Source organism: Rhinolophus hipposideros (assembly GCF_964194185.1).
Source record: "Rhinolophus hipposideros genome assembly, chromosome: 22".
In the NCBI taxonomy this organism is placed as follows: domain Eukaryota; kingdom Metazoa; phylum Chordata; class Mammalia; order Chiroptera; family Rhinolophidae; genus Rhinolophus; species Rhinolophus hipposideros.
The window spans coordinates 20333838-20359077 of record NC_138068.1 but is presented as its reverse complement, the minus strand read 5'-3'; the positions used below and the strand labels follow the sequence as shown (position 1 = coordinate 20359077).

Genomic DNA, 25240 nt, shown 5'->3' with positions numbered 1-25240 from the left:
ATGGGTTTATTTCTGGACTCTTAATTCTATTCCATTGATATGTTTATCCTTATGCCAGTATTACACTGTTTTGATTACTGTAACTTTGTAGTAAGTTTTGAAATCAGGAAGCTTCATATCTTCACCAAGATGTGAAGGAAATACCAAAATATCCAATTTAAGAAGTGTTACGTCTTTGAGCTACTTGAGGCCTGAGAGAGTATCATAAAAACTCTTTAAATTGCAAAGTTCTTATCTCTTCATTTCATAGTCAATATGAGGTGAATTTTATGTTTTCTCTAGTAGATCAAGATAGTATACTCTAAATAAAGGAAAAGTGATTAAGAATGTAAAGAGCAAAGGCCTCATCTGTCTTGTTCACCTGTATCCCCAGTGCCTCAGGCAATGCATGGCAGGGAGTAGGCACATAAGAAAATATTGTGGAATAAAATATGATATTTCATACACTCAGTGATTAAACATATTTTCCAAGATATCAGAATTTTTTAAAAAAAATAAGAATTGTTCCATTGAACAAATCTTGTATTCAATGCTGTTGTTATTTGTATATTTAAGAAAGGAATGACTCATGTGACCCCCCCCCAAAAAAAAAAGCAAGCATGCTACATGGAAAGTCCTGTAACACCATCATTTGAAAGATGGCCTAGGTGAGTTGGTATGACTTACAGGCATGGCTCAAGCACCTAAAAATATCAGGACAGAGATATTCCAAGTTGCCTTGGAAACCACCCAAATATTCATTAATAGGAAACTGGTTAAACCCTACAATGAACTATGATGCATCATTATAAATAATTAATTAGGTAAATCCATATGTATTGATACTGACATGGAAAAATGCCCATGCTATATTGGTAAGTAGGAAAAAAAAAGAGAGTTGTAGGCAGTGTGAATATAATCCCATTTTTATTTTTAAATAGAACAATATGTTATATCTACAGAAAAAAAGCTGGAGGAATATACACTAAATTATTGGATTTCTGGAAAGTTGAGATTTGGCGAGCATGGATCATTTATATTATATCTTTATGGAGTGTTTGATATTTGAATAACTCATATCTGTAATCAGATAATAAAGTTTTGTTTGTTTTTTAGAGGAACAGTACATGATTTTTGTGTCAAACAGACTGCTTTTGAATCATGGATCTGCCAACTATCAGCTGGGTGACCTTAGGCAATTACTTCATGTCTCTTAACCAAAACTTCCTCATCTATTAAATGGGGAAATTAATACCAACCACATGAAGATGTGCCTGTCTCATCAGTTTCATCTCATCCCATTATGCTCTCAGTATGCTCTAGAATAAGGGTCAGCAAACTACTGCCTTTAGGCCAAATTGAGCCCTGTTTTTATAAAATAAAGTTTTATGGGAACATAGCTAGTTGTTTACATAATGTCTGTGGTTGGTTTTGCACTACAACAGCAAAGTTGAGTAGTTACTACAAGGAATATATGGCCTCAAAGCATGAAATATTTACTGTCTGGACCTTTGCAGAAAAAGTTTATTAACCAACACCTGCTCGAGGAAGAAGACACCCGCCTTCTTCCACCTCCTTTAACATGACACACTCCTCACCACAGGACCTTTACACATACTGATCCCTTTGCCTAAAATGACAGTCTCACAGCTCACATCTATCCTGCTCATCCTCATCACCTCCCTGGGGAGGCCTTTGCTGATCCCACCCCACTCCTGAATTAAATTAACTTTCTTGTTATACAGTCTCATAGCATCCCTTGTAGAGATTATAGTGATAGCAATTGCCCTAATTATCTGTCTTTATTTCTTTAATGTTTCATTCCCCTGTAGACTGCAAACCCATAAAAAATAGTCTTGTTCGATGATGAATCTCCAGTGCTTAACAAAGTGCCTGGAATATAATGGATGGATACATACATGCATGAGTGACATACATAATCTGTAAAAGGTACTTATTGTCTGACATACTGTATAAAGTATACTTTATAACAAATAGTTGACATAGTAGATGTGCAAATGGTTAAGAACACAAATTAAGAGTTGGACATCCTGAAATTGAATCCCAATTCTTCCATTTAATACATGAGGAATCTTAGACAAATCCCTTAACCTCTTTTTGCCATTTTTCCATCTGTAAAGTGGGCATATTAGTATCTATCTCATGAGGTTTGTAATGAAGATTAAATAAAATTACCACACAATGTGTTTAGCATAGAGCCTGGCACACATTAAGTGTCCAATAGATGCTATCTATAATTATGGTTATTGGTTATCTTTGTAATTTTTATAGTGCAAGTCTTAGATAGATGGCAGATATTATTATGACCCCCACAAAAATGACTCGTTTGCCCTGGAGTCAGGAATACTGGGACAGGGTAAGCCAAGGTCTCCTCTTTCACTCACACTTCCAACACAGTCAAACATAAATCAAGCCAGAGCCATGGTTAAGCAATATTCTTTCTTTAATTCCCCTTTGCAAATGGAAGCCCCTGAGCTGGTCCCACCCCCACCCCTATTCCACACCCTGCCTCCCAGATGCAAGGCCCTCGCCTCAACCTGGTGGGAGGAAGAGAGGAACACTCCCTCCCCAGGATGGTCCATTAAAAAAATCCTAGTCATTTAAGAAATGAGTCTGGGGACAGGAGAAGGGAGCTGGAAGACAAGGCCCAGGTCAGGCCAGACTGGAGATACTGGGGTTGTGAGGTCCCTTGAGAAGGGTTTGCAAGCACATCCCTAAGCTCAGGGCCAGCATGGCTGAGGGAAAGGAGACAGACAGACAAACAGTCTGACTCCTCAAGGTCCTGTCTGCCTTGGTGTGAACACTGACACTCACCACCACCACCACCACCACCACCACCACCAGCCTCTGGATGGAGAATTTTCCACTTACTCTGGGATAGGGTTTGCTGAGCATCCCCTCTGGCCCCTGATCTGGGGCATCCCCGGGGTCCCCCTGAAACCAAACCTGGGAGGAGGAGGGACTCTAGGAACATGCAAAGGGGGGGAGCGGAGACCCCCGCCCCACCCCGCTGCTCTACAGGATGGTGGCTCCAGCTGCATCTGGGCTCCGAGGGTCCTTCACACCGATGATAAAGCTGTTGGTTCGCCGGCTGCCATGGACCCAGGATAAGACATCTACCTTCTCCACGTGGTGGCCCCTGGCTTCCAGGAACTCAATCTCTTCCTCTGTGAACTCACCTGGAAACCATCCCCCAAAATACACACATTCAGAGTGTTCAGAGCACTAGCTCAGGAGTCCTATGGTCAGACCTGAGTCTTGCTGCTGGATGCTCCACTGAGGAGCTGTATGACCTTGGGCAAATTACCTTTCTGAGCCTCAGTCTCCTCAGGCATAAAGTGGGAATTAGATGAGAACCTACTATATGAAATTGCTGCAGGGATTAAAGGAGAGTAATACACAGAAAGCTCAGAGCCTTGCATACATTAAATGATCAATAATCCATGGTCATTCTTAATATTGGAAAATGCATTTTGGAGTCTGATCTCCACCAGCCTAGGCCACGTTGCCACCATTACTTGCCAGGATTATTGCATAGGCCACTAACTGGTCTTTCTGCTTCTAGTCCTACCTTCCTTACAGCCGTCACAGGGATCCTTTTAAACCATTAGACCATGTCACTTCCCCCACTCAAGACCCTCTAACAGCTTTGATGACTCTTAGAATAAAATCCAAAGTCCTTAGGAAGGCCTCTAAGGCCCAGCGTCGTGTGGGGACCTCACTGCCTCTCTAAACTCCTCTCCTCACTTCTTTCCACTCTCTCACTCTGCTCTAGCCTCCTCACTGTCCTTCAAGGAGGCCAAACATGTTCCCACATCAGGGCCTTTGCACTTGCTGTAAAACTGGCTCCCTTACTCCATTCCAGTCTTCAAGGAGAACTTCTCTGATTATTATCTAAAATAAAATAGCAGCCCCTGTTATCTTCACCTTGCTTGTTTTCTTTCAAAGTACTTAATGCTCCCTGTATTTCTTTATTTACTGTGTCTCTCTCCACTAGATTATAAGCTTTTTGAAGGAAGGAATGTTGTTTTGTTCACTGTTGATCCCTAGTGCCTAGAACAGAGTGAGGGCATAGTAAATGTTACATAGTAAATGTAACAGTGCGTGTGACATAGTAAGTGTAACATTTACATAGTAAATGTAGCATGATAAATATTACTGGATAAATGAGCAAATCCCCATCCTCTTGCATGTAAATTCAATCTTCATCATCTCTCGATGGGCCATTATCCCGAGTGCTTCTCGTATTTCCCCAACTTAAGTTCTCCCTTCAATCCACCTCCCCTACATAAAACAAATCAGCTCATGTCCCTCCCCTATTCCCCTGGATAAAGTCCATACTTCTTAACATGCACCTACATAATAAATCCTGTAACCTCACCTCCCACTGCTCCTCAACAAAGATATGGCCTTATTGCCCCAAATGGGATGATTTGGGGTAGTTCTTGAGATAAAGACAACATTGAACAGCATTAAATTACCAAGTCTTGTGGTTCACTTTCAATCCATTGGATAATAACGAGGACTAAATTGTAATCTGGTCTCTAACATTTCTAATCACCTTCCTTAACAGAGAGCAGGCCTCAGAGTTTTTCGGGGGCAACAATAGCTAACTGAAAGCTAAAAATATTTGATTTTTAAATAACTATTTATCGTCTATTTGTGGCAAATGATGCCACTTTTCCATTTGGGATTATGATATAAGATTTACTTTAAAAATACATTTAGGTGAAAAAGGAAGTCCATTTATAGATACACATTATATAAATAATGGTTTAGATGGTGTGTAAATGTGGCAAAAGTCAGAAGGTGATGGGTAAATTCTGAAGTTTGGGAAACAGTGTTTCCTGGCTGCTCTGACCCATTCTTTCTGGCTTTTGCCCAGGCTGTTCCCCTGTGTAGAATGTTCTTTTCCTCCACATGCCAAATTCGTGCTCATACTTAAGGCCCAGCCAGTTGTTACCTCCTCCATAAAGCCTCCCAGAGCCCTCAGGTGGATGAACTTTCCCTTTACCAAGCCTCCACTCCTCATATCCCTTTAGACTGTGAACCCCTCGAGGGAGGGCTAGGATGAGCCCCCTGACCCCCGCAGTAACTAAGTACAAAGCCTCTTCTAATAGAGATCAGAAGACATTAGTTGAGCAAAATTCATTTTTAAAGTCTTAAGCTCATCCTCCATCCAGTGTCACCTGCCAACTACAGGGGTTATGGCTGAGGATTTAGGTCTGTGGCTTCTAATATACTTCAGTCCAGAAGATACCAAGAGACATGTAATAACGAACTGAGTCTTTGGTATGAGGCAGATGTAGGTTCTCCTCTCAATTCTGCCACTCACTGCTTGATCCTTGACTAGTTTATAATCTCTGTGGGCATCAGTTTCTTTATCTATAAAATGGGGATAACAGCAAGCAGGCAAGGACCATTTCTCATTCAATTCTGTCTCCCCTTTGGACTTGCATAATACATTGTCTGTTGTAATGAAAACTCAAAAGTGCACACACTTTCCCATTTACAAAATTAAGCTGTGTCCAAAATTAAGCACCTGTTTTTAGAGGAAAGTCTATGTCCTCGCCATAACCTATAAGGTCCATGATCTGGCACGTCCCTGCCTCTCTCATCTCATCTTACCCTCACTCACCCTGATTTCCTTTTTAATCCTAAAACACACCAAGCCCATTTTTGTCCTGAATTCTTTGCATTTGTTCCCTTGGCCTACAAAGCCTGCCCCAGTTCTTTGCATGGGGGGCTCTTTCTCACTCTTCAAATCTCAGCTTAAATGTCACCGAAGAGAAGCCTCCAATTACTGAGTCAGTCCCATATATTATCCTGAGTTAATGCCCTGCATTAGATTTTGTTTTCTCATATATCTTTGATTATTTATTTTCCTGTCTGCCTGTAAATGCAGTATCCCCAGCACCTAGGACAATGGGACACAGTTGGTAGTCAGTACAAACTGTTGAATGAATGGTTTGCAGAATGAACAACAGAATCTTATTTTACAAATGAGAAAACTGAGGCTCAGAGTGGAGACATGAATTTCCTACACAGCCAGGAAATTGCAGGACTGGTTCCAATCCCCAGATCTTTCACTGTTTCAATAGGAGTTAGGTGGAAGAAACCAAACTTTCAGTGACAGGGAGCTGGTTGAGGCAGAGGTACGCTTGGGAGGAGCCTCTTTCTCCACCCACCCCTGTGCCCACCCAATGGGGATCTCTTCTCTGCACTCACGGTCCACCTGCAGGAGGTTGGACTGCAGGTCTGGGTGTAGGCGGCCACGGGCCAGGCTATCACTCAGGTTCCGGTTCAAGGTCAGGACATTCAGCAGAACCTGCCGGCAGCCAAGAGGCAGAAGTCAGCGCTGTCCCAGAGATGGGGGTTCAGGACTCTGCAGCCCTCACCCCTGTCCAGATTCCTTAGTCTTTAGATTCCTTACACCAGGGGTATCATCTAAGCCTCTCAGCAGCCCCAGAAGACAGGCAGGTCTGTGATGACTGTCCCCATTTCACAGAGGGAAAACTGAGGGACAGAGAAAAGTGATTCACTCCAGAGTTTAGAGAGAGCCAGAGAAGAGGCACCACCAGTCTCCTGTAATCCAGCCCAGGCCTGCCCTCCTTTCTCCCTGGCCTGAACAAGCTTAATAGCTGGGGGTTGTCTAGGGAACAATATGGATACCTTTAGCTTATTGGTTGGGAGTATGGTAAGCTCTGGAACCAAACTGCCTGCCCATTCTTACTAAACTGCACCTAGCTTCTTAACCTCTCCAGGCCTCAGTTTCCTCATATATGAAATAGAAATAAGGATTTCTTCCAAAGTTGGAAAGTTTAAAAGGATTAATGCATGCCCAGTGCTTAGTAAGATCTCCATAAATGTTAGCTAATGCTTTCATCTCCATTTTACAGATGAGGAGACTGAGGTTCAGAGAAGTTAAGTGAATTTCCCGACATCACACAGTTGAAAATCGACAGCACTAGGGCTGGGACCCAGGGGTGTCTGATTCCAGAGCTCACGTTAGTTAACACACCACCTGCCAAAGTATGTGCCTGGCACAATTATCAGGTGCTAAAGACATTCATGGAACTGTTTCGAGGCATTTTGGAGAGTAGCAGGCCCTTTCTTTCAAAATCAAACCCTAAAGAGGACTGCTTGTCTATTCAAATACTGAGAGGCATGATGGGACTTGAGATTGACAGAACCCAGGAAGTCCAGATCCTCCCTCATGCTCAATTCTCCTGCAATTTCCCCTGCAACCTGGGAAGACAAGGAGCTTCAGGACTTCATTTTCGCTAAGAAACTCAGCATAACCCATGTCCACAGAGCCCAGGACGAGCCTGGCACAAAGCAGTCTCAACCCATGTTTACTGTAAGGGATGAGAACAAGCAAGAGCCGTGACGGGCATCTGCAGCCCAGGCCACAGCTTGGCTCCTGGCCACACAAGGTCATCACGGAGGAATCTCACCTGGGTCAGGCCACTGAGGCCCCGGGCAGCTCCATTGGCCCCCAGGGCGAGGTAGGTTCCACAGAGCCCCTCCGCTGGCCGGACCACAGTGGGCAGCAGAAAAGACAGTGGCCGCTTCCCTGGCTGTACCGAATTCTCCTGTTACCAGAGGACCAAGACCACAAGGGGGATGAGAAGTGGGGCGAGACAGGGTAAGGGCTATTTCACCACTCTTCCAACCTCTCTCCCTCTCCTGCATCTTCCATAGGCAAACGTTTCATGGGAGGCTGGTCTCTCCCCAGGCCAGTTTGCTATCTGTGAAATGGGCAGGGTACTAGGATAACTGGAGTGGATAGTGCATCCACTAAGCTATGGGGCTGCTATGGGGCTACCATGGGTGGCAGGGGAGGGGACTAAGCCAAGAAAGATGGCTATGGGGAAGAACAAGATAATCTCCACCCTGGTCATCTGTCTTTGTCCTGATGGGCTCCAGCCTGCAGCGTATAAGAGTGCTAGCCTCCAAGTAGACAATAATTCCTGCCTCCTTCTTTCTTTGATGCTCAGTAATAGGGTCGAACCTCAGCTCATCACCACACAGTCATAGACCATTAGTGCTAAAAAGTGCCCAAAGCATGAAATCAGAGGCCAATATCTTCATTGTACAGGTGAAGGCCCTGAGGCCTAGAGAGGGGGCAAGACTTTCCCAGGTCACACAGTGAGACATTGACCGAATGAGTCGGACCCACCAGGCTCCGCGCCCCAGCCTTGGGCTGGGGATGAAGTGGACACCTTGTTTAGACTCCTTGTCTTTATAATAAAAGTTCCTAGAGGAAGTAGGGAGTGGGGGGCAGCCATACTGCAGCATCTCCTACCTAGCCTTGGGGTCCCCAGGGTAGGAGGGAGATAAGATCCTACCAGGCTAGGCGCAGAGTGGTTAGCCGTCCTGTTGGGCCAGGAGAAGTCCAGCATCTGGCTGTTGAGCAGGATCCCCGAGGGGGTGATGAGGCCACTGCCAAAAGGCCGGTTCAGGGAGCTGGAGGCCAAGATTGGGGTCAGGTGAGCCCTGAACCCACCTTCACTCCCACCCAGCCCCTACCTCCTTCCTGGTTCAGATGATCCTTTGGGCCAGGTTCTGAGTCCGAGCTGGCCTACCTGACCATGGCCACAATGAAGTCGTCAGGGCCCATGATCAGCACCTGGGCAGCCGTGGGAGCCCCGTCAAGCTCGTAAACAGGCAGGAGTGGGGCAGGGGCTGCCTGGGAGTCACTGATGTGGCCGCGGAGGTAGGCAGCCTCCACCTTGCTGAAAAGACACGGGGTAGGAGATCCACTACAGCGGGCTTTCATTACATCCCACCTACCACACTTTGTGATGTCTGTGCAATTATTTGATTAATTAAGCCTCCCCCACTGGACTATTAGGTCTATGAGAGCAGAAACTTACTTATTCTTAGCACATAGGGAATATCTAGGAAATAGTTGTTAAACTGAATGAATGTGCTACTCAGCGTCTCTCCTAGAGTCAACTTTTATTTAGTATTTAAATCAAGAGTCTTTTAGTTGCTTGACTTTACTCAATCCTTTCTATGAAAGGACCTGGAGCATAGTGGATGCTCAGAAAATGTTTGTTTTGAATGAATAGACTGAAGTCATTTAACCTAATGTTTGCAGTCCAGAACTAAAGTTTTATTAAGAGTTTAGTGTGTGTGTGTGGGGGGGGGGGGGGTTGTATACAGGAATCTACTTGCTATTAGAATTTTTTTTTTTTAAGGCAGGAGGACTTTGCACATAGTAAGCCTTTAATAACTATTTATTGGATGAATTCGTTGAATGAATTTAATGTAGGTGTGCGTATTTTAGACCTAAGTTTGTATTTGTCTTGAAAACAACAAATTTATGAAATTATGAAAATACAAATTTACGTGAACTATTTTTGGCTTCTGACTTTTCCTTAGCTAGCCTTTAAGTCAGTTATTGTAGCAGTTAATTTGTAACCATTGTTGCCCTTATTGCCAATTAAAAATAATGACGGTATTTGTTGAATATTTATTATGTGCCAGACAACATGCTACATGCCTGCTGGTACAATCTTGCTTGGTCCTCATCATGACCTCATGAGGTTAGCAGCATTTTTGTCAGGCTTCCTTTAGAAATTGAAATTTAGAGAGTTTAAATGAGTTGCCCAAGACTGCACAGCTAGTGGATGGTGAACCTGGGATTTGAACTGAAGCAGTGTGATGACAGCCCACAGTCTTAACACTATGTTAGGCTGCAAATGTAGATAGAGTATAATAAAAATCCTCACTACCTCCAGTATTTTCTTGGAGACTCTTTTCATTGTTATTAGGCTTTCTTTTTCCACTCAAAAGGTGGAAGAGATGGGCCTATATATGTGCCCTGTTAGCATCAAAAAAATTTGAGCCACATGAAGTAGACCGACCTACTGTACAGATGGAGAAACGGATGTACAGGGAGAGGCAACCAGTGTCTCACTGAGTTGGGGTTGAGCTGAAATTGACCTGGGACTTCAGGCCTTATTGCTCCACTGGCTGCTTTTCAGCTGATCCTTTCCCCATACCCACCACCACCTCTGCAGACCCCTCTGCAGGCCTCGGAACCCACCTGAGCATGTCATCCATGCTCTCAGTGATGGTAGAATCATAGATGGGGTCTCCCAATCTGCTGGCCAGCGCTAACGCAATCTTCAGGGTCTGAAAACAGAGCAGGGGTGTGGCAGAGGCTGCCAAGCTCTTCCCAGCACCCACACCCAGGATCTTCATGTGTGAGAAAACTTCGAGGGTATTTAGTCCTGCCCCATGTCAGTAACCCATCCTCCCACTCCCGGTGTCCTCAGACCCAGGGTGGGATGGAGGGGTTGGCCTCACCTCTGCCACCCAGTGAAGAGCCTGTTCCCGGGATACCAGGCTGGTGAGATTGAAGCCCTCGAGGATGTTGAGAGCACTGATGAGGGCAGGGCCTGTGTGCGGGGGCGGGGGACTGAGAACCAGGTGGCCTGAAAGGACAGGAAATGACCAGAGGGCAGGGGAGGGGTCAAGTCATCTCCACATCCCACCATCACATGAAATGAATTCAGACCACTGCACTGAACCCTCTCATCAGATAGGGAAACTGCATTGAGAAGAAAAGCACTGAGAGGCAAAGGGACCCGTGGAAGTTTACATGGCAAGTAAAGGACAGGGCTAGGACTCCAACCCAGAACACTGGCCTTCAGTTTCCATATGAGGAAACTAAGGCTCAAGAAGATTATTTGTCCAGAGTCACAATGCAGGCTACTGGCAGGGCAGGGACAGATATCCAGATGTCCAGATTCCTGGCCACCATATGTCTCCTTTCAGCTCCTCCCACAGGCCAGGATACTATTGAGAGACCCTGATGGTCCCACCCCTGAAACTTCTTGGGAGCAGCAACCTCCTCTTCCTATGTAAGGCCCCTGTTATTAGATGTTTGGACATCAAAAGAATAATAATACCTGACATATAACAAACAGTAACTAATTAACTCATTTAAAGTCACAGTGGGTATTGTTATCCCCATTTTACAGGTGAGAAAACTGAGGCACAAAGAGGCAGCTGGTCCAAGGATACAGGAAATAAGGGGAAGCCAGAATACTCAAGGTACTGGCATTGTCAAGAGAACAGGCTGGGGAGCAGAAGTGAAAAATCAAATATATATTCAGTGGCCATTTTGATCAGGGCAACTTCCAACATCATCTCATCAAATCCTCATGGCCACCCTGAGAGGTAGGCACTACTATTATCTCCATTTTAAGGAGGGAACCAAGGCTCAGAGTGGGAAATGACTTGTTCAAGGTGAATGGTATAGCTGGTACTCGAACCCAGGTCTTCCTGGCTCTAAAGCTATGGCATTCCTCTGCTCCATATACCGCTGCCTCTGGTAGAGGAATCAAGCTGGAGACTGAGGCCTGGAAACCTGAACTCAGAGGCAGCCTCTCCTGGGGCATGAGGTGATCTGGGCCTCCTGGAGGAGAGAGAATCCACCATTTTGGGTTCAGAAAACATGGACTTCACACATGTTGTAAGCTTGGCTTTCTGGGTTCTTCTTTGGTTTTGAGTTTGACAGGTTAAGTTCTATTCCTTCCCTGGGCTCTCAGTTTCCTTTTGGCACAATAAGGGGGCAGGTCTATGATTGTCCTGAAGTTTGTTAAAACCAGAAGCTTAGATGGACTTTGGTCTTACAAAGTCTTTTTAGGAAGTACTTGGCATTGAGAGTGGGGCTGGGGGGTGGAGCCAGGCAACAGAGAGCCCAAATCAAGAAAACCTATGACTGGAACCCCAACTTCCAGCCCTAAGCCTTGACCAGTCCTCCCTCTCCAAATCCTAAATACTTTGGGTAACTGACACTATGACTATTTAGGAAGGTTGGCTGGCTCTGGTTTGCTTCAACGCTTAGCTGCCCAGATAGCTCACTGCCTCAGTTTCTCTCGTGTAAAGTGGGAGGAGTCTCTAGGCCACAAGCGTATGGCCAGGGGTTGGGAGGCTTTCCCTGAGTGGGGACCCTTGGAGCTGGGGGAGAGGTCACCTCTGTACACGCCACACACGGGTTTCTCCACAAGGGCACTGTAGTTGCTGAAATCTTCCTCAGTTATGACACCCCCTGCGTGCTGAGCCTGGAGGGGAGAGAATGACCCCACCACCACCATGAGACACACACCACGTTGTAAGCATATGGACTTAGCCGATAGCATATGTTTGCGTCACAGACAGATCAGATGTTTACAACTTTTGTGCCTTCTGCAACTCTCATCATGACCCCATCAGCCCCGTGTACCCCAGGAAAAAGGAAGGGGGAAAGCACTAACACTGAGCACATATTAGGTTCCAGACATTGTGCTGGGTACATTTTATGAATGACTGCCTGAGCTTAGCATTCAAGGCCGCTTGTGATCTGGCCCCTGCCTACATCTTCCACCTTATGTCCTATTTCCCAGTGAGCGCTGTACAGCCCCTAGAAGTGACCTCTAGTTCCTGAACTCATGATTCCACGCCATTGCATACACTGCTCTCTCTGCCTAAGTAAAAAAAAAAAAAAAGTCACTTACAGCAGCACTTGTCTGAGAGATATCAAAACTGAATTCTGCATTTCACTACAACCAATGAAAGCCACTACAAAACCATGAACTCTAGATGACCCTGATAAAACTCACGTCACTGAGCACTCTACTGACCAATGAACTAATCTCGTACAAAGTAATGGGCTCATTCCATCCTACCCAGCATGCTAATTTTCAGTCCTAAATTAGCATACCACTAGGAATCCTCTCCTTTTTCAGCACTTGAAACTTCTTACTTCTAATCCACCCTTAGCGAACTATACATTGAATTTCTTGGCTGGTGTATGTTCCTTTGTCTAGCAAGTTAACAAATTCAACTTTGATCCCCTTCGCCACTTCTAGGAGAGGATACACAATCCAGGTCTGGCAAATCAGAGCATTCCTAATCATGGCACAGTGATTGGTTTGGGAATAGTCATGAGACCTATGACAAGCTGATGAGACATAACCTTGAGGCTTTTGCTGAAACTACTGGAATGAGAAATGCTCTTTCTCTGGGATGGCTTGCTGGAAGAATGGCTGGTAGGGAAAAGGTAGGTATGGAAAGGATCTGAGAGAGTGAAGTCAAACAGAGGAAAGAAGAGTTATGAGAGAACGAGAGACTGACCAAGTCTCGCCAACATGGATGGAGCCCGCGGATCCAGCAGACCTAAAGCCAGTACTCTGCTGGACTTTCCAGTTAAGTCCATTTGAGATGGGTGTCTAGGACCACATGATACCTCCCGGGCCCGGCACAGGGTCTGGCACAGAACCAGCGCTCCATGAACGTAGAATGAATGATGGATCTATGAGCCCCATTACCCTGGTGAGAGAACCACTGAGTTGGTCTGTGTATCCTTATCTTGAACATAATTTTCCATTAGGAGTTTTGAACTATTAACAATAGTTCTCAGAACCCCATATCCTAAATACTTTCAGTAACTGCCTCTGACTACTTTGGAAGGGAGGCTGGCTCTGGCTCAGACTATGTCTCTTTGGCGTTGGTTGGTAAGCCCTTGTCCTAACAGTCACTAGTGAAAGAGGTTTTTCCCTCAGTCCCTAGAAAGCCCAAGGTCAGGGTGGGATTGTGGGCTCACGGAAGCTGAGGTTGATCCTGAGTCTCCACCAGGCTTAGGAGGGACGGGACAGGTCTCAACCCTGGGGAGCCCCAAGGTGTTTCTCTTAATCAAGACAGAATATTTCCATCACCCAGGAGGTTCTTCCTGAACATCCCCATCAACCCCTCCCTCCCCAACAACCACTGTCTGATTCCTGTCACCAGAGCTTAGTTTTGTCTATTCTAGAATTTCAAGAAAATGGAATCCCCCATAAACATATGTAGAAAGAAAGACAGGGAAGGAAGGAAGGGGTAAGAGGGCATCCCTGCAGTACGGTTCTTAGGGGCAGAGGGGCTTCCCATGAGCTCACCTCTGCCACCATCTCCAGCGTGAGGTTGCCGGCCGCATAGAAGACAGCGGGGCCGTAGGTGCCTAGCGTATCCAGCACTGCGGCCAGGTCAGGCCGATGCATCAGTGAGCCAGGTAGTGGTGGGTGGCCCGAGGGCAGGAATATCTCACGGAAGCGTTCGGACGCATTGGGCGGCAGCAGTTCAGCCAGTGCATGGGCTGTGGGCAGGACAGGAGGCTGGGCAGGGGGCGCCAGGGCTGGACCCGATGGCTGAGACGCGCAACAGGTAGGGTAGATGGGGGCTGAGTGGCCAGCCCTAAGAAGTCCGGCCCCCCAGGAGCCTGTTATGGGGGAGGTGGGGGTATATGGGCTCCTCCCAGATCTCCTCATCAGAGGCCGCCTCCTGGTAAGGGTGGGATGGGGTGGGGAGGGCGTCTGAGGAGCAAACTGGATGAGAAATGCTTTCTGGCTTGGGTCCCAAATTTCAGAGGTTCCCTCTCCCCTCTTCATCAACTTCATGCCTTTCCCCCCTCCCCCAGGCCCCACTGACCTAGATCATGGGTCACGTTGAAGCCATCTTGGGCCACAGCTGCTGCGAAGGCCAGGACTTGGGACCATGGCAGCCTGAGGGGGGGGGCCGGAAAGCAGGGGGTGGAGGAGGTCTAGGGGGAGGAGGAGGGGTTCTGGGGGGAGGGCGGTTCCCGGGAAGGAGAGTCCTGGCAAGGGGAGGGGATATTAGGAAGGGGAATTGGGAAGGGAAGAATCCAGGAAGGTAGGAGAAGACCACCAACGGAGGGGTGCAGGCAGGGGCCCCTGGTCCCCAGGGGTAGAGTCTTTACCTGCCATAGAGCTGGTGAGCTTCATGTAGCCCCTTCACCATTCCGGGGACCCCCACCAAGAGCCCAGGCTGGGCAAGGCGGGCAGGCGAGGGAGAGAGGAGACCAGGTCACTGGAAGGGGGGGGCTGGGCTGAACTCTGCAGAGCCCCAAGCCAGGGATGGGGGGCTGGCACAGGGGAGAGACACAGGCCAAGTATCCCAGAAGAAGGATAAGCTGTCCCAGCAAGCATCCTCCCTCCCATCTCCCTGACTTCCTAACAGCAAATGCAGAAAGGGCACCTTTATCCATCAGAGTTGAGGGACTTATAAATTAAGCAAACCTTTCTAAGAGCCAGAACATAACCAATTTAGATGGGAACCTGTCTACATTGGATTATACCTACTCCTCTCTTCTAAATTAGTGGGCAAGGGACCTTCATTTAACCTTTTCATTATCACACCACCATTACTGTGAGCTATGATAACTCAGGAATGTGTTCGGCTCTTGCCATTGCACTAAATATCTATTTTACCAAGTTATTCTATTTCTGCATTTGCTCTCAGTGGAGAGTAGTTTGCCTCTATCTAGCAGTTTCTCTCTGATAATCCAATATGTTGTGGGCTGGGAAAGTTACAGTCCACAGGCTCAGAATGAGATGTGTGAGTGATAGTGCAGCAACTTTGTGACATCTCAAGCTGCTCAGTGGCCTTTTTTTCTTCCTTCCTATGCGCCAGACAGGCAAGGTCACCAGAGAAGTAAGGCTTTGCTGTATTGCCTATTATCCACTCTTGAGATTTTTTTTTGTTCGTTATTTTATTTGGGGGGGCTGCCTGTCTTCCTCATAGCCTAGAGCACCCTGCTTTACTCATTTCCTCCTGTCTATAGTAAATACTCAGCAAAGCAATGCTTAGCTTAACAGAAGGGCAGTGAAGGGAGACCCCCCTGGACCCTCTCTTCTCACCAGGGTCCCCACCTTGGTCTCCCAGGATCTCTGCAGGGCCTCTTCCCTGAGGGCCCCAGGTGCAGACTCCCGGAAATCAATTAGGTGGCTCTCGTTTCGTCGGATGTCATGAACCAGCATCACGCCCCCACTGGGAGAGACACAGAAGAGGACAGGTGATGAAAAGATCCCACCCCTCTGAACAATTAACGTGCCACCCCTCAACTCCCCTCAACCCCCGATGGTAATGGCTATAGGCTAGGTTTGTCATTAGGAGTCAGATGTTTGAGTCACTTCCCCAGCAGGGATTCAGAGACCCAGCCACACCACAAGGGTGGGGAGTGAAACTGAGGTAGAGATCCAGAGTCAATGGACCTCTTCCAGCCTGTCACTAGACACTTTAATCCCTGATTAGGAAAAACCCTGAGACTGGAAGAGCAGGATGTTCTGCCCCCACCTCACACCCCAAGACCACAGCTGGATCCCGGCCAGCTTCCTGCACCTGCCTCCTTGGTATGCCCCGGCTCGCTCTCTCAGGACTGAATTATGTAAGAACAGACTTTCTTTGGTAGGGCCTGGAAGACTGGTCTTGCAGGAACCAAGATATAGACTTTGTCAACTTGTCCCTTTTCTGTAGCTTATTTCCATCTGAGATGGTTGGCCTGTAGCCAAGTAACATAATAGGGAAAGCAGGACAGATAAACAATAGGGAGTAGTAGTAAGTATCACAAAGCGGACAGGCACAAACCCCATCATGGGAAGCAGCTTCTATTCAGCTCCAGAGACGTGTACGTGGGCCCAGTGTTACCAGGTCTGTCCAGGTTCAAGAGATATTGGAAATCTGGATTGTTATGAAAATTCTCAACTTTTTAACAATAGGAAACAAATGTTTAAAAATTTAACTTTGCAAACCAAACCAGTCTGTGTGCTAGGCGCGAGCCATGGGTGGCCAGTCTGAAACCTCTGTTTCAAGAGTTCTTAGCCTGGGGTGTATTTTTAGCGGGTCCATAGCTTTCATCAGACTCAGAGATTTGTGACTCTAAAAGTTTAAGTATCATTGCCTTAATTAAAGATAGTATATCCTCACTTGTACCTCCCATTTTATAATCCTTTTCTAAGAAAAAAAAAAGCTTCTGAAAACACGTACTCTTGACTCCATGCAAAGAGAAGGGGGGGAAATTGGGTGTAGAAAGAGAAAATGCAAGGAGTTGGGGCCCCACTGCCCCTCTGCTCAAACGTGGAGACCCCCCACATGAGGCCCATAGACCAGGACACAGAAGTAGGCCTGGGGTACCCCAACCTTCACAGCTGGGAGCTCCTTACCCGCCCAGGCCAGAACTGTGTGGAGCCACGATCCCCAAACACAGGGCTGCTGCCACAGCTGCGTCCACCGAAGATCCCTGCTTACTGAGCACCTCGATGCCCAGTGATGTGCAACGGGCAGCGTCTGTCACCACGGCACCCTGGTGGAAGATCTGGGAGGCGACAGAGGACTGGGTGGGGACAGTAGGAGCCCTCTGCCTCACTAGGGCACCTTCACGAACCTGAGAACCTCCACAGGGGGTGGGAATCTTCCCCTCCTGTTCCCTTGACTCTCCTCTATGACTTCCCTCATTACTTCAAGTACTTCCTACCTGATTAGGTCCCTGCCTTCCTCTGTCCCTCATGCCAGGAGTCCCTCCCTTTGGGACCTTGGTCTCCCATGTCACTGCCCTCCCTCCTTTCCAATTGCTGGCCCAATTCCACCACTCAGCCTTTCCCCAATTCCCACAGTCTCCTCAAGCGATTTCTCACCTGAGGGTCCCCGAAATAGATCTGCATGATGAGCGCCACAGTGACGCCCGTGGCAAAGGTGAGGCAGGCTGTGACGATGACTGTGAGCCCATCCTGACGGCAGGAGCACTCGGCTGCTGCGGCGGAGAACGGGTCCTTGCGCGTCTCTCGCAAAGGCGACCCGTCCTGGCTGCCCATCTCTGATGAGGATGATGGCAGCCGCTGCAGCCGCGCTGACTTCAGGAAGGAGTCCGGGTCTGCGGGTGGCCAGGGGTCGGTCTGGTCGCCTCTTACCCCGCCCTGCCCGCCCACCAGGCGGAGCTACTCCCCGCCCCCCATCCCCCACGCTTCAAAGAAACCCCACTACACCGCACTGCTAACCTTTCAGTGGCTCCCCTATGCACCCACAGGGCGGATGAAGGCGGCAGTCCCATTGGGAAGAGGCAGGGACCCCCAGCTGGTCAGTAGGGCAGCTGGATTACCGCCCCTAGGCCAGAAGGGGCCAAATTTCCGGGACCCAGGACCCAGGGCTGAGAACACTTCCCGGCGAGGCGGGGGAGGGGGGGTTGGGTCCTCCCTGGAAACCAGATACTGCCTGTCTAGGCCCAACCTTCCATGCAAGGAAGCAACTACCTAACCTGAGTGGACAGACCCTGGCTTCCAACCTTGCTTCAGTTATCCATTCATTCATTCAACAAAAATGGAGGGTCTGCTGTGTATCTGACCCTATGCTGGATGCTAGGGGAAAGGTACAGACAGTTCCTGCCCTGGTGGGGTTCACAGACCAGTGGAGGACAAAGACAATAACCAAGTAAACAAAGGAGTCCATAATTACAAGTTGTGGCAGGTGCTATGAAGAAAAAGAAGGATGAAATGAGACAATAGTGGTGTGTGTTGGGGGAATGCTTAGCTGGGGAAATCAGCCAAGGCCTCTCAGCAGAAGTGATTTTTAAGCTGAGAACCAAAGGGTGAGAAGGAGGCAGCCACAGGTAGAGCAAGGGGTGAGAATGTAGTGTTCGAGAAAGAAGGAAAAGCAGGTGTAAAGGTCCTAAAGTAGGAATAAAATGGCACATTAGGAAAAACTAACCAAGCCCTGGATGGTTCCAGTGTAGTGAGCAGGGGGAACGAGCAGTGGGGCGGAGGTTAGGCCAGCTGCACGGGGGCTTGTGAGAAGCTTGGATCTGAATTTTACCCTAAGAGCCATGGTGGGGGTGAGAGTGGGGGATGGGGCACTGGAGACTTTTAAGTGAGAACATGAAGCCATCTCTTTTGTATTTTAAAAAGATCCCTGTATCTGGTGAATGGATCTGAGGAGGAGGAGGAGAGGCAGGGAGACCTGAAAGCCACTTACTTGCTGACCTGACTATGGACAAGTCACTTCAAGTCATGAGCCTCACTTTCCTTATCCTAATAATGGAACAAAACTCTAACTGGCCATATGCATACAAAGATTCCATGAAGCAATGTATACGAGGCACGCTTTTGGTGCTCACTCAAAGTTATTTCCATTCTTTGTCCACTTTGGCCAGCGCTGACACCCTCTTCTATCCCATAGCTCCCTTCCCTGGGTGCTATCACCCTTGAACCCAGGCCTCTAAATGGCCTACAGATCCTGGGTGTTTGTGAACAGTAAATATGAATGGCTTGGTACCTTGACCTTAACACCTTGCTGTGCTCAGACTGTGTTTTTAAAAGTTCATTCGTTCAATAAGTAATTTTTGAGCACCTGCTACTATACACTAGGAGTATAACCTCTTTAAAAGTCTGTGGGCTAATGTTAAAAATTGACATATTTTCCTCTTTAAAATATTATCATGGTTCACCAATGCCAACAGGATAAAAATCTAAGCTCTTTGACCTGGTGTTTAAGACCTTCCATAATCCACGCTCTCCTCTTTTATGTAAATAAGAAATGACATATATATAATAGATAACTTTTAGAAATTATTCATGGTGGTTACTTTTGTGAAAAGATACTGAAGGTGGAAATGAGATGGGGTTAAAGAATATTTTGTTCAAAATTTTTACTACTTACATATGTTTCGTTATTTTAAAAATCAATACATATATATTTAAATAAAAAGGAAAGGAAAAATTGTGGGGAAATAGCAATGCAGAAGGGAACTTTTACTTTTCATTACTATTCCTTGTTCATTTATTTATTTTACCATGAACATGTTTTTAAATTTTTACTTTTTAAAAAAGGAACTTGTCTTCTGGAAGCCTCCTTCAGTTGCTCATGCTTGCCTCTAACTCTCAGCACCAACACCACAGAGTCTGTAAATAAAACTGGAATTTATTCAACAAACAGATGTTAAATACCTACTATGGACACAGAACTCTCCTCAGCCCCTAGAGGTTTCAAAGAACTTCAGGAAAGGGTTTTGAGCTTATATTTATTGATGTTGACTATGTATCAGGCACTTTATATACATATCACATAACTTTATGAAATAACCCACTCTTTCTATTTTATAGATGAGGAAACTGGGGCTGAGAAAGGTGATACTGCCTGTTTAAGGTCATAAATAAATAAATGGCAGAACCAACAGTCTGCATAACTTGAAAACCTCCTTTCCATTGCTCCACATGGCATCAGGAGCCACTTCCACCCTCAAAAACCAACCTTACAAGCTAATTCTGGTTGACATTTCCAGGTACTTTTCCTTAAATCTGTTTTCTCCAATCAGATATGAAAATCCAGGAGATAAAGGGGATACGGCCCTGTCAGAGTTGGCTCTATTAAAGGCTTTTTATTTCACCATTAAACTATTTATTTATTCAACAATTTACTGTGTACTCAATGTGTAAGTACTGGGGCAAAACTACCATTAATTTTACTGATATGTAAAAGTAATAGCAGGACACTGGGAAAAATTTCTTTTGGGAGAAAAATGAGTTTAATTTTGGCTATTCTGAATTTGTGGAACACCAGGAGTTGTCTGGAAGCAGCTGGCCTCTACTTTTTATGTGCTTAGATACCATTCTCCATTCACTTTTAATTTAGAGAACACCATCTCCCCTCTCATTCCTCATTCCCTCATTCCTAACTAGAGTAAATACCTATATAAGCTAGGCCTACCCAATCAGAACAGGCACCTCCAGTGATTGGTTCAGGGATAGGCATATGACCAGTACCAGGCCAATGAGACTCAAACTTTATTCTTTTGCTGGAACTATTGGGAAAGAGAAAGGCTTTCTTCTGTCTAGGTTGCTAAGGTGGTAAGATGTAAGCCTGTCCTTGCTGGGGGCATCTTGCCCCCACAGGATGGGAGGCTTTCTGAAGATGATGCCCATAAAAAGGAAAGCAAAGCAAAAGATGGAGAAAAGCCCTTTCCTTTTTAGGCACCTCGATGCAGCTATGTCTGAAGCCCCATACACCTGAACTTTGCAGTTATGCTACCCAATAAAATTCTCTTTTTAGATGTAGCTCAGTTTTTGATGAGTTTATGACAAAAGAACTCTGAAGAGAGTTGACTTGGCAAATCTATAACTCAGGAGAGAGATCTTGGCTGGAGACTGAGGTCCTCCTTGCTTTGCTAACTCTCTTAATGGGAGAATCACTAAAGATTTTCAAACCACGGAGTGACTTGATCAGAAGCAGAGGGTGGGAGGTGGATTGGGGTTGGAGGAAAGGCAGGAGGCAGGAAAAGTAGCTAGAAGTCTAAGGGTATGAGAGGATGGTGGCTTAGTCTACAGTGGTGATGACAGGGATGGTGAGATGGAATTTGGAAGATAGTTAGGAGGCGGACAGAGAGCATCTGATCACCATTTGCAAGTAAGAGGAAGGGGCGTGGGGCATCAATGGGTGGCTCCTGGATTTCTGCCTTGGAAACTGGATGAATGGCAGTGTCATTAATTGAGAATGACATTGGGGAAGAGTGAGAGTATAGGGAAGAGATGATGAGTTCAACATAGCACATGCTGGACATAGAACTTGCAGGACATGGAGAGGCAGATGCCTGGGAGAGAGAGGAACACATGGGCCTGGAGCTCAGAAGAAAGAATATATTTCTCCAAACTTGGAGTGGTCATCACCTAGCTCTGTTTTCCATAGGGCCTGCTGTGGGGTGCCTGGCATTTAGTTTTAGTGAGTAGCAGGCTAGAGGCTAGCTGGGCACAACCAAAGTCCTGTTTAAGAGGATGGGGCAGGGCCACTAGATGGCACCACCAGGCTGAGAGCACAGGAGGCCATGTTACCAGCAATCTGGTCCAGAGGAGCCAAAGGAGACTTGGGGCTTGGAAGCAGGGCTGGGAGACGTGGCACTGAAATGACCACACAGATATGATGGCAAAGTCCTTGAAACCTTAGTGTACAACTCTGGCATAAGGTACAGGTTCCCAGAAACTCAGGTGACCAAGGTCTCTGCTGGATTTTTTGTATAGATTAGGGCAGAGTCTGTATTAATTCCACAAGGTACTCCCTGAGTTTTGAGAACTCCTTCCGCTGCCATTCAGTCATCCTGAGGTCTCTAACTCATTTATTCATTCAACAATTTTTACTGAGTGCTTAGCACTGTGCTGAATGGCAGAGAAAGAATGGTGAACAAAATGGTCATGATCTCACCCTCACAGGGTTTACAGACATCGAGTAATCACATGATTGCACAAATAATCACAGGCTCTGATAAATGCATTTATATGGGGCCAGGAGAAAACAGGGATTTCCAATCTCTAGATTGGGAGAGATAGGCATTCTCAGTTGAGCTGGAAAAGGAAGCTAAGGCCTAGGACAGGGCAGGCGTGCCCATTGTCACATAGGAATCAGCGCAGTGCTAGGACCAGAAATGGCACTCCTGACCTCTGAATAACAAACTTCGTTTCAGGCTGGTATCTACCAACACACATCTTCCCACTCCTCTCCCTGCTACCTCCTGATCTAGGCTACTCCTTATGGAAAAGAAGTTTTGATCTGCAGCTTTGACATTTGTTGCCCATAAGCCTCTCTATTCTCCCTTGCACCCCCTCCAGATAGGGTACAGTCTAGTCAGGTTGGCAAGGACTGGCAGTCAGGGCCAGATGACCAGAAAGTTGTGGAGGAGGAAAGAATTTGGGACTGTCCAAGGCTGGGAGTATCTACAGAAGAGTCAGGTTAGAGAGGGCTGGGCCGAAGAAGCAGGATCTGCCAGGCAGGTAACGGATAGGACTCAAGTGCAGGCACTGAGAGGAAGAGAGAGTGAAGTAGAAGGATGCTCTAATGTCAGGAAGTGACGTTGAGGGAAAGAGGGATGGGGGATGGAGGGTAAAGAATGGAGGGGAGAATAGAGCCATGCCACATGAATGGCTGAGAGAGCACTAGGGAAGAAATACTCAGACAGCTGTTGGCCCTCAGGTTTCCCCCAAACCGGCTCAGACTTCCTCCCTACTCACACCCCTGGCAGTCCCTGCAGAGGGCTGAGGAGAAATTCTGGAGCCTGCTTCCTAGGAGGCAGGGTACCTTAGTGACATCCTGGTCTGATCCGTGGCTCTGGTAGGGGTGAGGTAATCCACAGGGCAGCGAAGGCACTCCGGTCCCCAAGGACTTTGAGAGGTCATGCAGTCCATGCCCCTGTCTCCCAATACCCAGCACACGCAGACAGATGGAATCACAGTCTCTTTACCCCTCCCTGGACATGAAGAGATTCTCCGCTTCTCCCTATGGTCTCTCCTTCCCACACCCCCTGGCTGTGGGAAGTTCTGCTCAAGACCTAGCTCTATTCATCCTGCTGCAGTCTCTGACTTGGTTTCTCCTATCCTGTTCTCCGGGTCTAGAGAAAGGCCTTCTGGGTGTCACATCTGTTCCTCAGGATCTCCCCTCTAACATTCCTTCCGAATTAGTTGGTTCTTCCCAAGAGGTAAACCCCATCCTTCCTACTGCAGTCCCTGGCATCATTCCCCCTTGTCGCATCTTAGGATGCCAAGGCAGAAATGCATCCCCAACCTCACCAGATAACCAGATAATTAACAGAGACGGGGGGAGAAGGGAGACGTCCAAGAGGAAAGAGATGAATTAGGGAGATGGAGGCTGGAGATGATGCTCCACGCAGATGAGGGACCAGGGACGTCCCCGGGGCGCAGGGACGGGGCCAGCGGGCCTCACCTGTGTCGGGGTCTCCCAGGAAGGCGTCCTCGTCCTTGCGGCCCCTCAGAGGGGCCGCGGGCGCCGGCTCATCCTCTGGCAGCCGCGGGAAGCTGGTGATGCTCATGTAGTCCACCGGCGAGTAGGCGCCCAGGGCGCTCTCTTGACTGGCCTCGTTCTCCGCCGCCATCCTCGCCCGCGCCCCCCAGCAACGCAGCGCCTGCCGGAAGTGGTGCGGCGGGGGCCGGGAGGGAGGGCGGGGCCTGAGCTCCGAGGCCTCCGGGAAGGGGCGCCTCACCCCTACCCCAGCGTGTGTCTGGTCTGACTCGCCCCCGCCTGCTTAGCGCTCTCAGCCTGCAGTGGGCGCGCTGATGGGGGTGGAGGTGGGGGTGGGGGTGTGGATGCAGAGCCTAGAGGGCAGGTCCGGGTCTACAAGTGGGGAATCGGAGGGAAGAGCACGCTACACGCGCGACCATAGTGGCACCTTATGCAACCTACGGGCCAAATCCCTTCCTCCTTCCAGTTTGAGCTAGAATCCTCAGACCCCAGACTTCCTCCTCAGCCTACAGACCCTTCCAAGCACACCTCTCCTGGAGCCCAGATTCTTCTCTGATTCCAAACTCCTCTGACCCACCCCTCTTTTGATTTCAGACTCCGCTTTCACACACACCCACTCCTAGCCCCAGCACCTGCTTCATCCTCAGACTGTTTCTCCACTTGGAAACCCCTTCTTGGACGGCTCTCCTCAGACGTCAGATCCCTCCATGGACCCCCGACACTTCCCAGACTCCTCTTTCAAGCACAACCCCTTCTAGGACCCCTTGAGTGTATGCTAGAATCCTTAAAAGCAGATCCCTAGATTCCACTCCAGAGATCATAATTCAGTACACATAAATTATCATAATTTATGTACTGGATCATAATTCCAGTACAGTGGAATTAGGCCGCTGAAACCTGAATATATACCATAATTTTAAGAGTTTTGGATGAGGTTCTGGAAAGGATGCTTTAAGAAACAAAAATAGGATGTGGTGGGTAATGTCAGGAGTGGAGTGGGATGAGGTGGGGGGAGTGGGGAGTGGGTCTCTGTAGTCCAGGTGTCTGGGTTCTATTCCTTGTGCTACCACTAACAATCTGTGTGATCTTGGGCAAGACACTTAATCGCCTTGAGTATCAGTTTCCTCATCTGAAAAATGGAAAGAATAATAGTATCTACGTCAGGAGCTTATGAAGATTAAATAACACATAGAAAACTCTTAGTATAAGGCTTGCCACCTACTCAATAAATGCCATAATCATTATTGTTGTTTCCTTAATCTCGTGGATTCTCATCTCATCCAACCCTATCCATCCTCTTCCTGCTTTCAGGAATTCCAACTACACTATAGCTTGCACTACTTCCCCATATCCAAGGATGGGGTGTTCCCTCTTTATGAGGCCACTCATCCAAACTTTTTTCGTACAGTTCATAAGCAGAGGGGTCCTGGGCATACACCCCTTCCTGCAACCCCAGGCTCAGAGATGACCTGGACTACTTGAAAATCTATGGGCCCAGAAGATGCAGTGCCACATGTAGACAGGAGGGGGCAGCAGTGTGTTGGGAACAACTCTAGGACTTGGGAGGAAGACTGAGGAGAGGGGAGAAGGGAGAGGGAAAGGGTTGTCCAGAGCTGTGTGTCTGGGGTGGAAAGATGACTGTCTATATTTGGAACTGTGTGCCCATTGCATGTGCCTTCCT

The 25240-nt window shown here is 47.5% G+C and overlaps 1 protein-coding gene across 4 annotated transcripts; it reads right to left on the bottom strand.

Moving 5' to 3' along the window:
- Positions 1–2420: 2420 nt before the first annotated feature.
- GGT7 (gamma-glutamyltransferase 7) lies at positions 2421–23809 on the bottom strand. 4 transcript variants are annotated; one of them, XM_081033601.1, is made up of 15 exons: positions 23524–23809; positions 17466–17701; positions 16995–17146; positions 15693–15822; positions 14753–14820; positions 14464–14537; positions 13935–14131; positions 11996–12083; positions 10321–10448; positions 10058–10146; positions 8589–8738; positions 8352–8469; positions 7458–7595; positions 6229–6328; positions 2421–3179 (listed from the first exon to the last, which is right to left on the bottom strand). In XM_081033601.1, exons 1-15 carry the CDS (start codon positions 23690–23692, stop codon positions 3016–3018), a joined length of 2001 nt encoding a protein of 666 aa, XP_080889727.1. In that variant the 5' UTR covers positions 23693–23809; the 3' UTR covers positions 2421–3015. The 4 variants fall into 4 exon arrangements, with proteins under 4 accessions (XP_080889727.1, XP_080889726.1, XP_080889728.1 ...); XM_081033600.1 differs by having other exon boundaries at positions 15705–15822; positions 23524–23722; XM_081033603.1 differs by having other exon boundaries at positions 2981–3179; positions 6236–6328; positions 15705–15822; positions 23524–23722.
- Positions 23810–25240: the final 1431 nt, after the last annotated feature.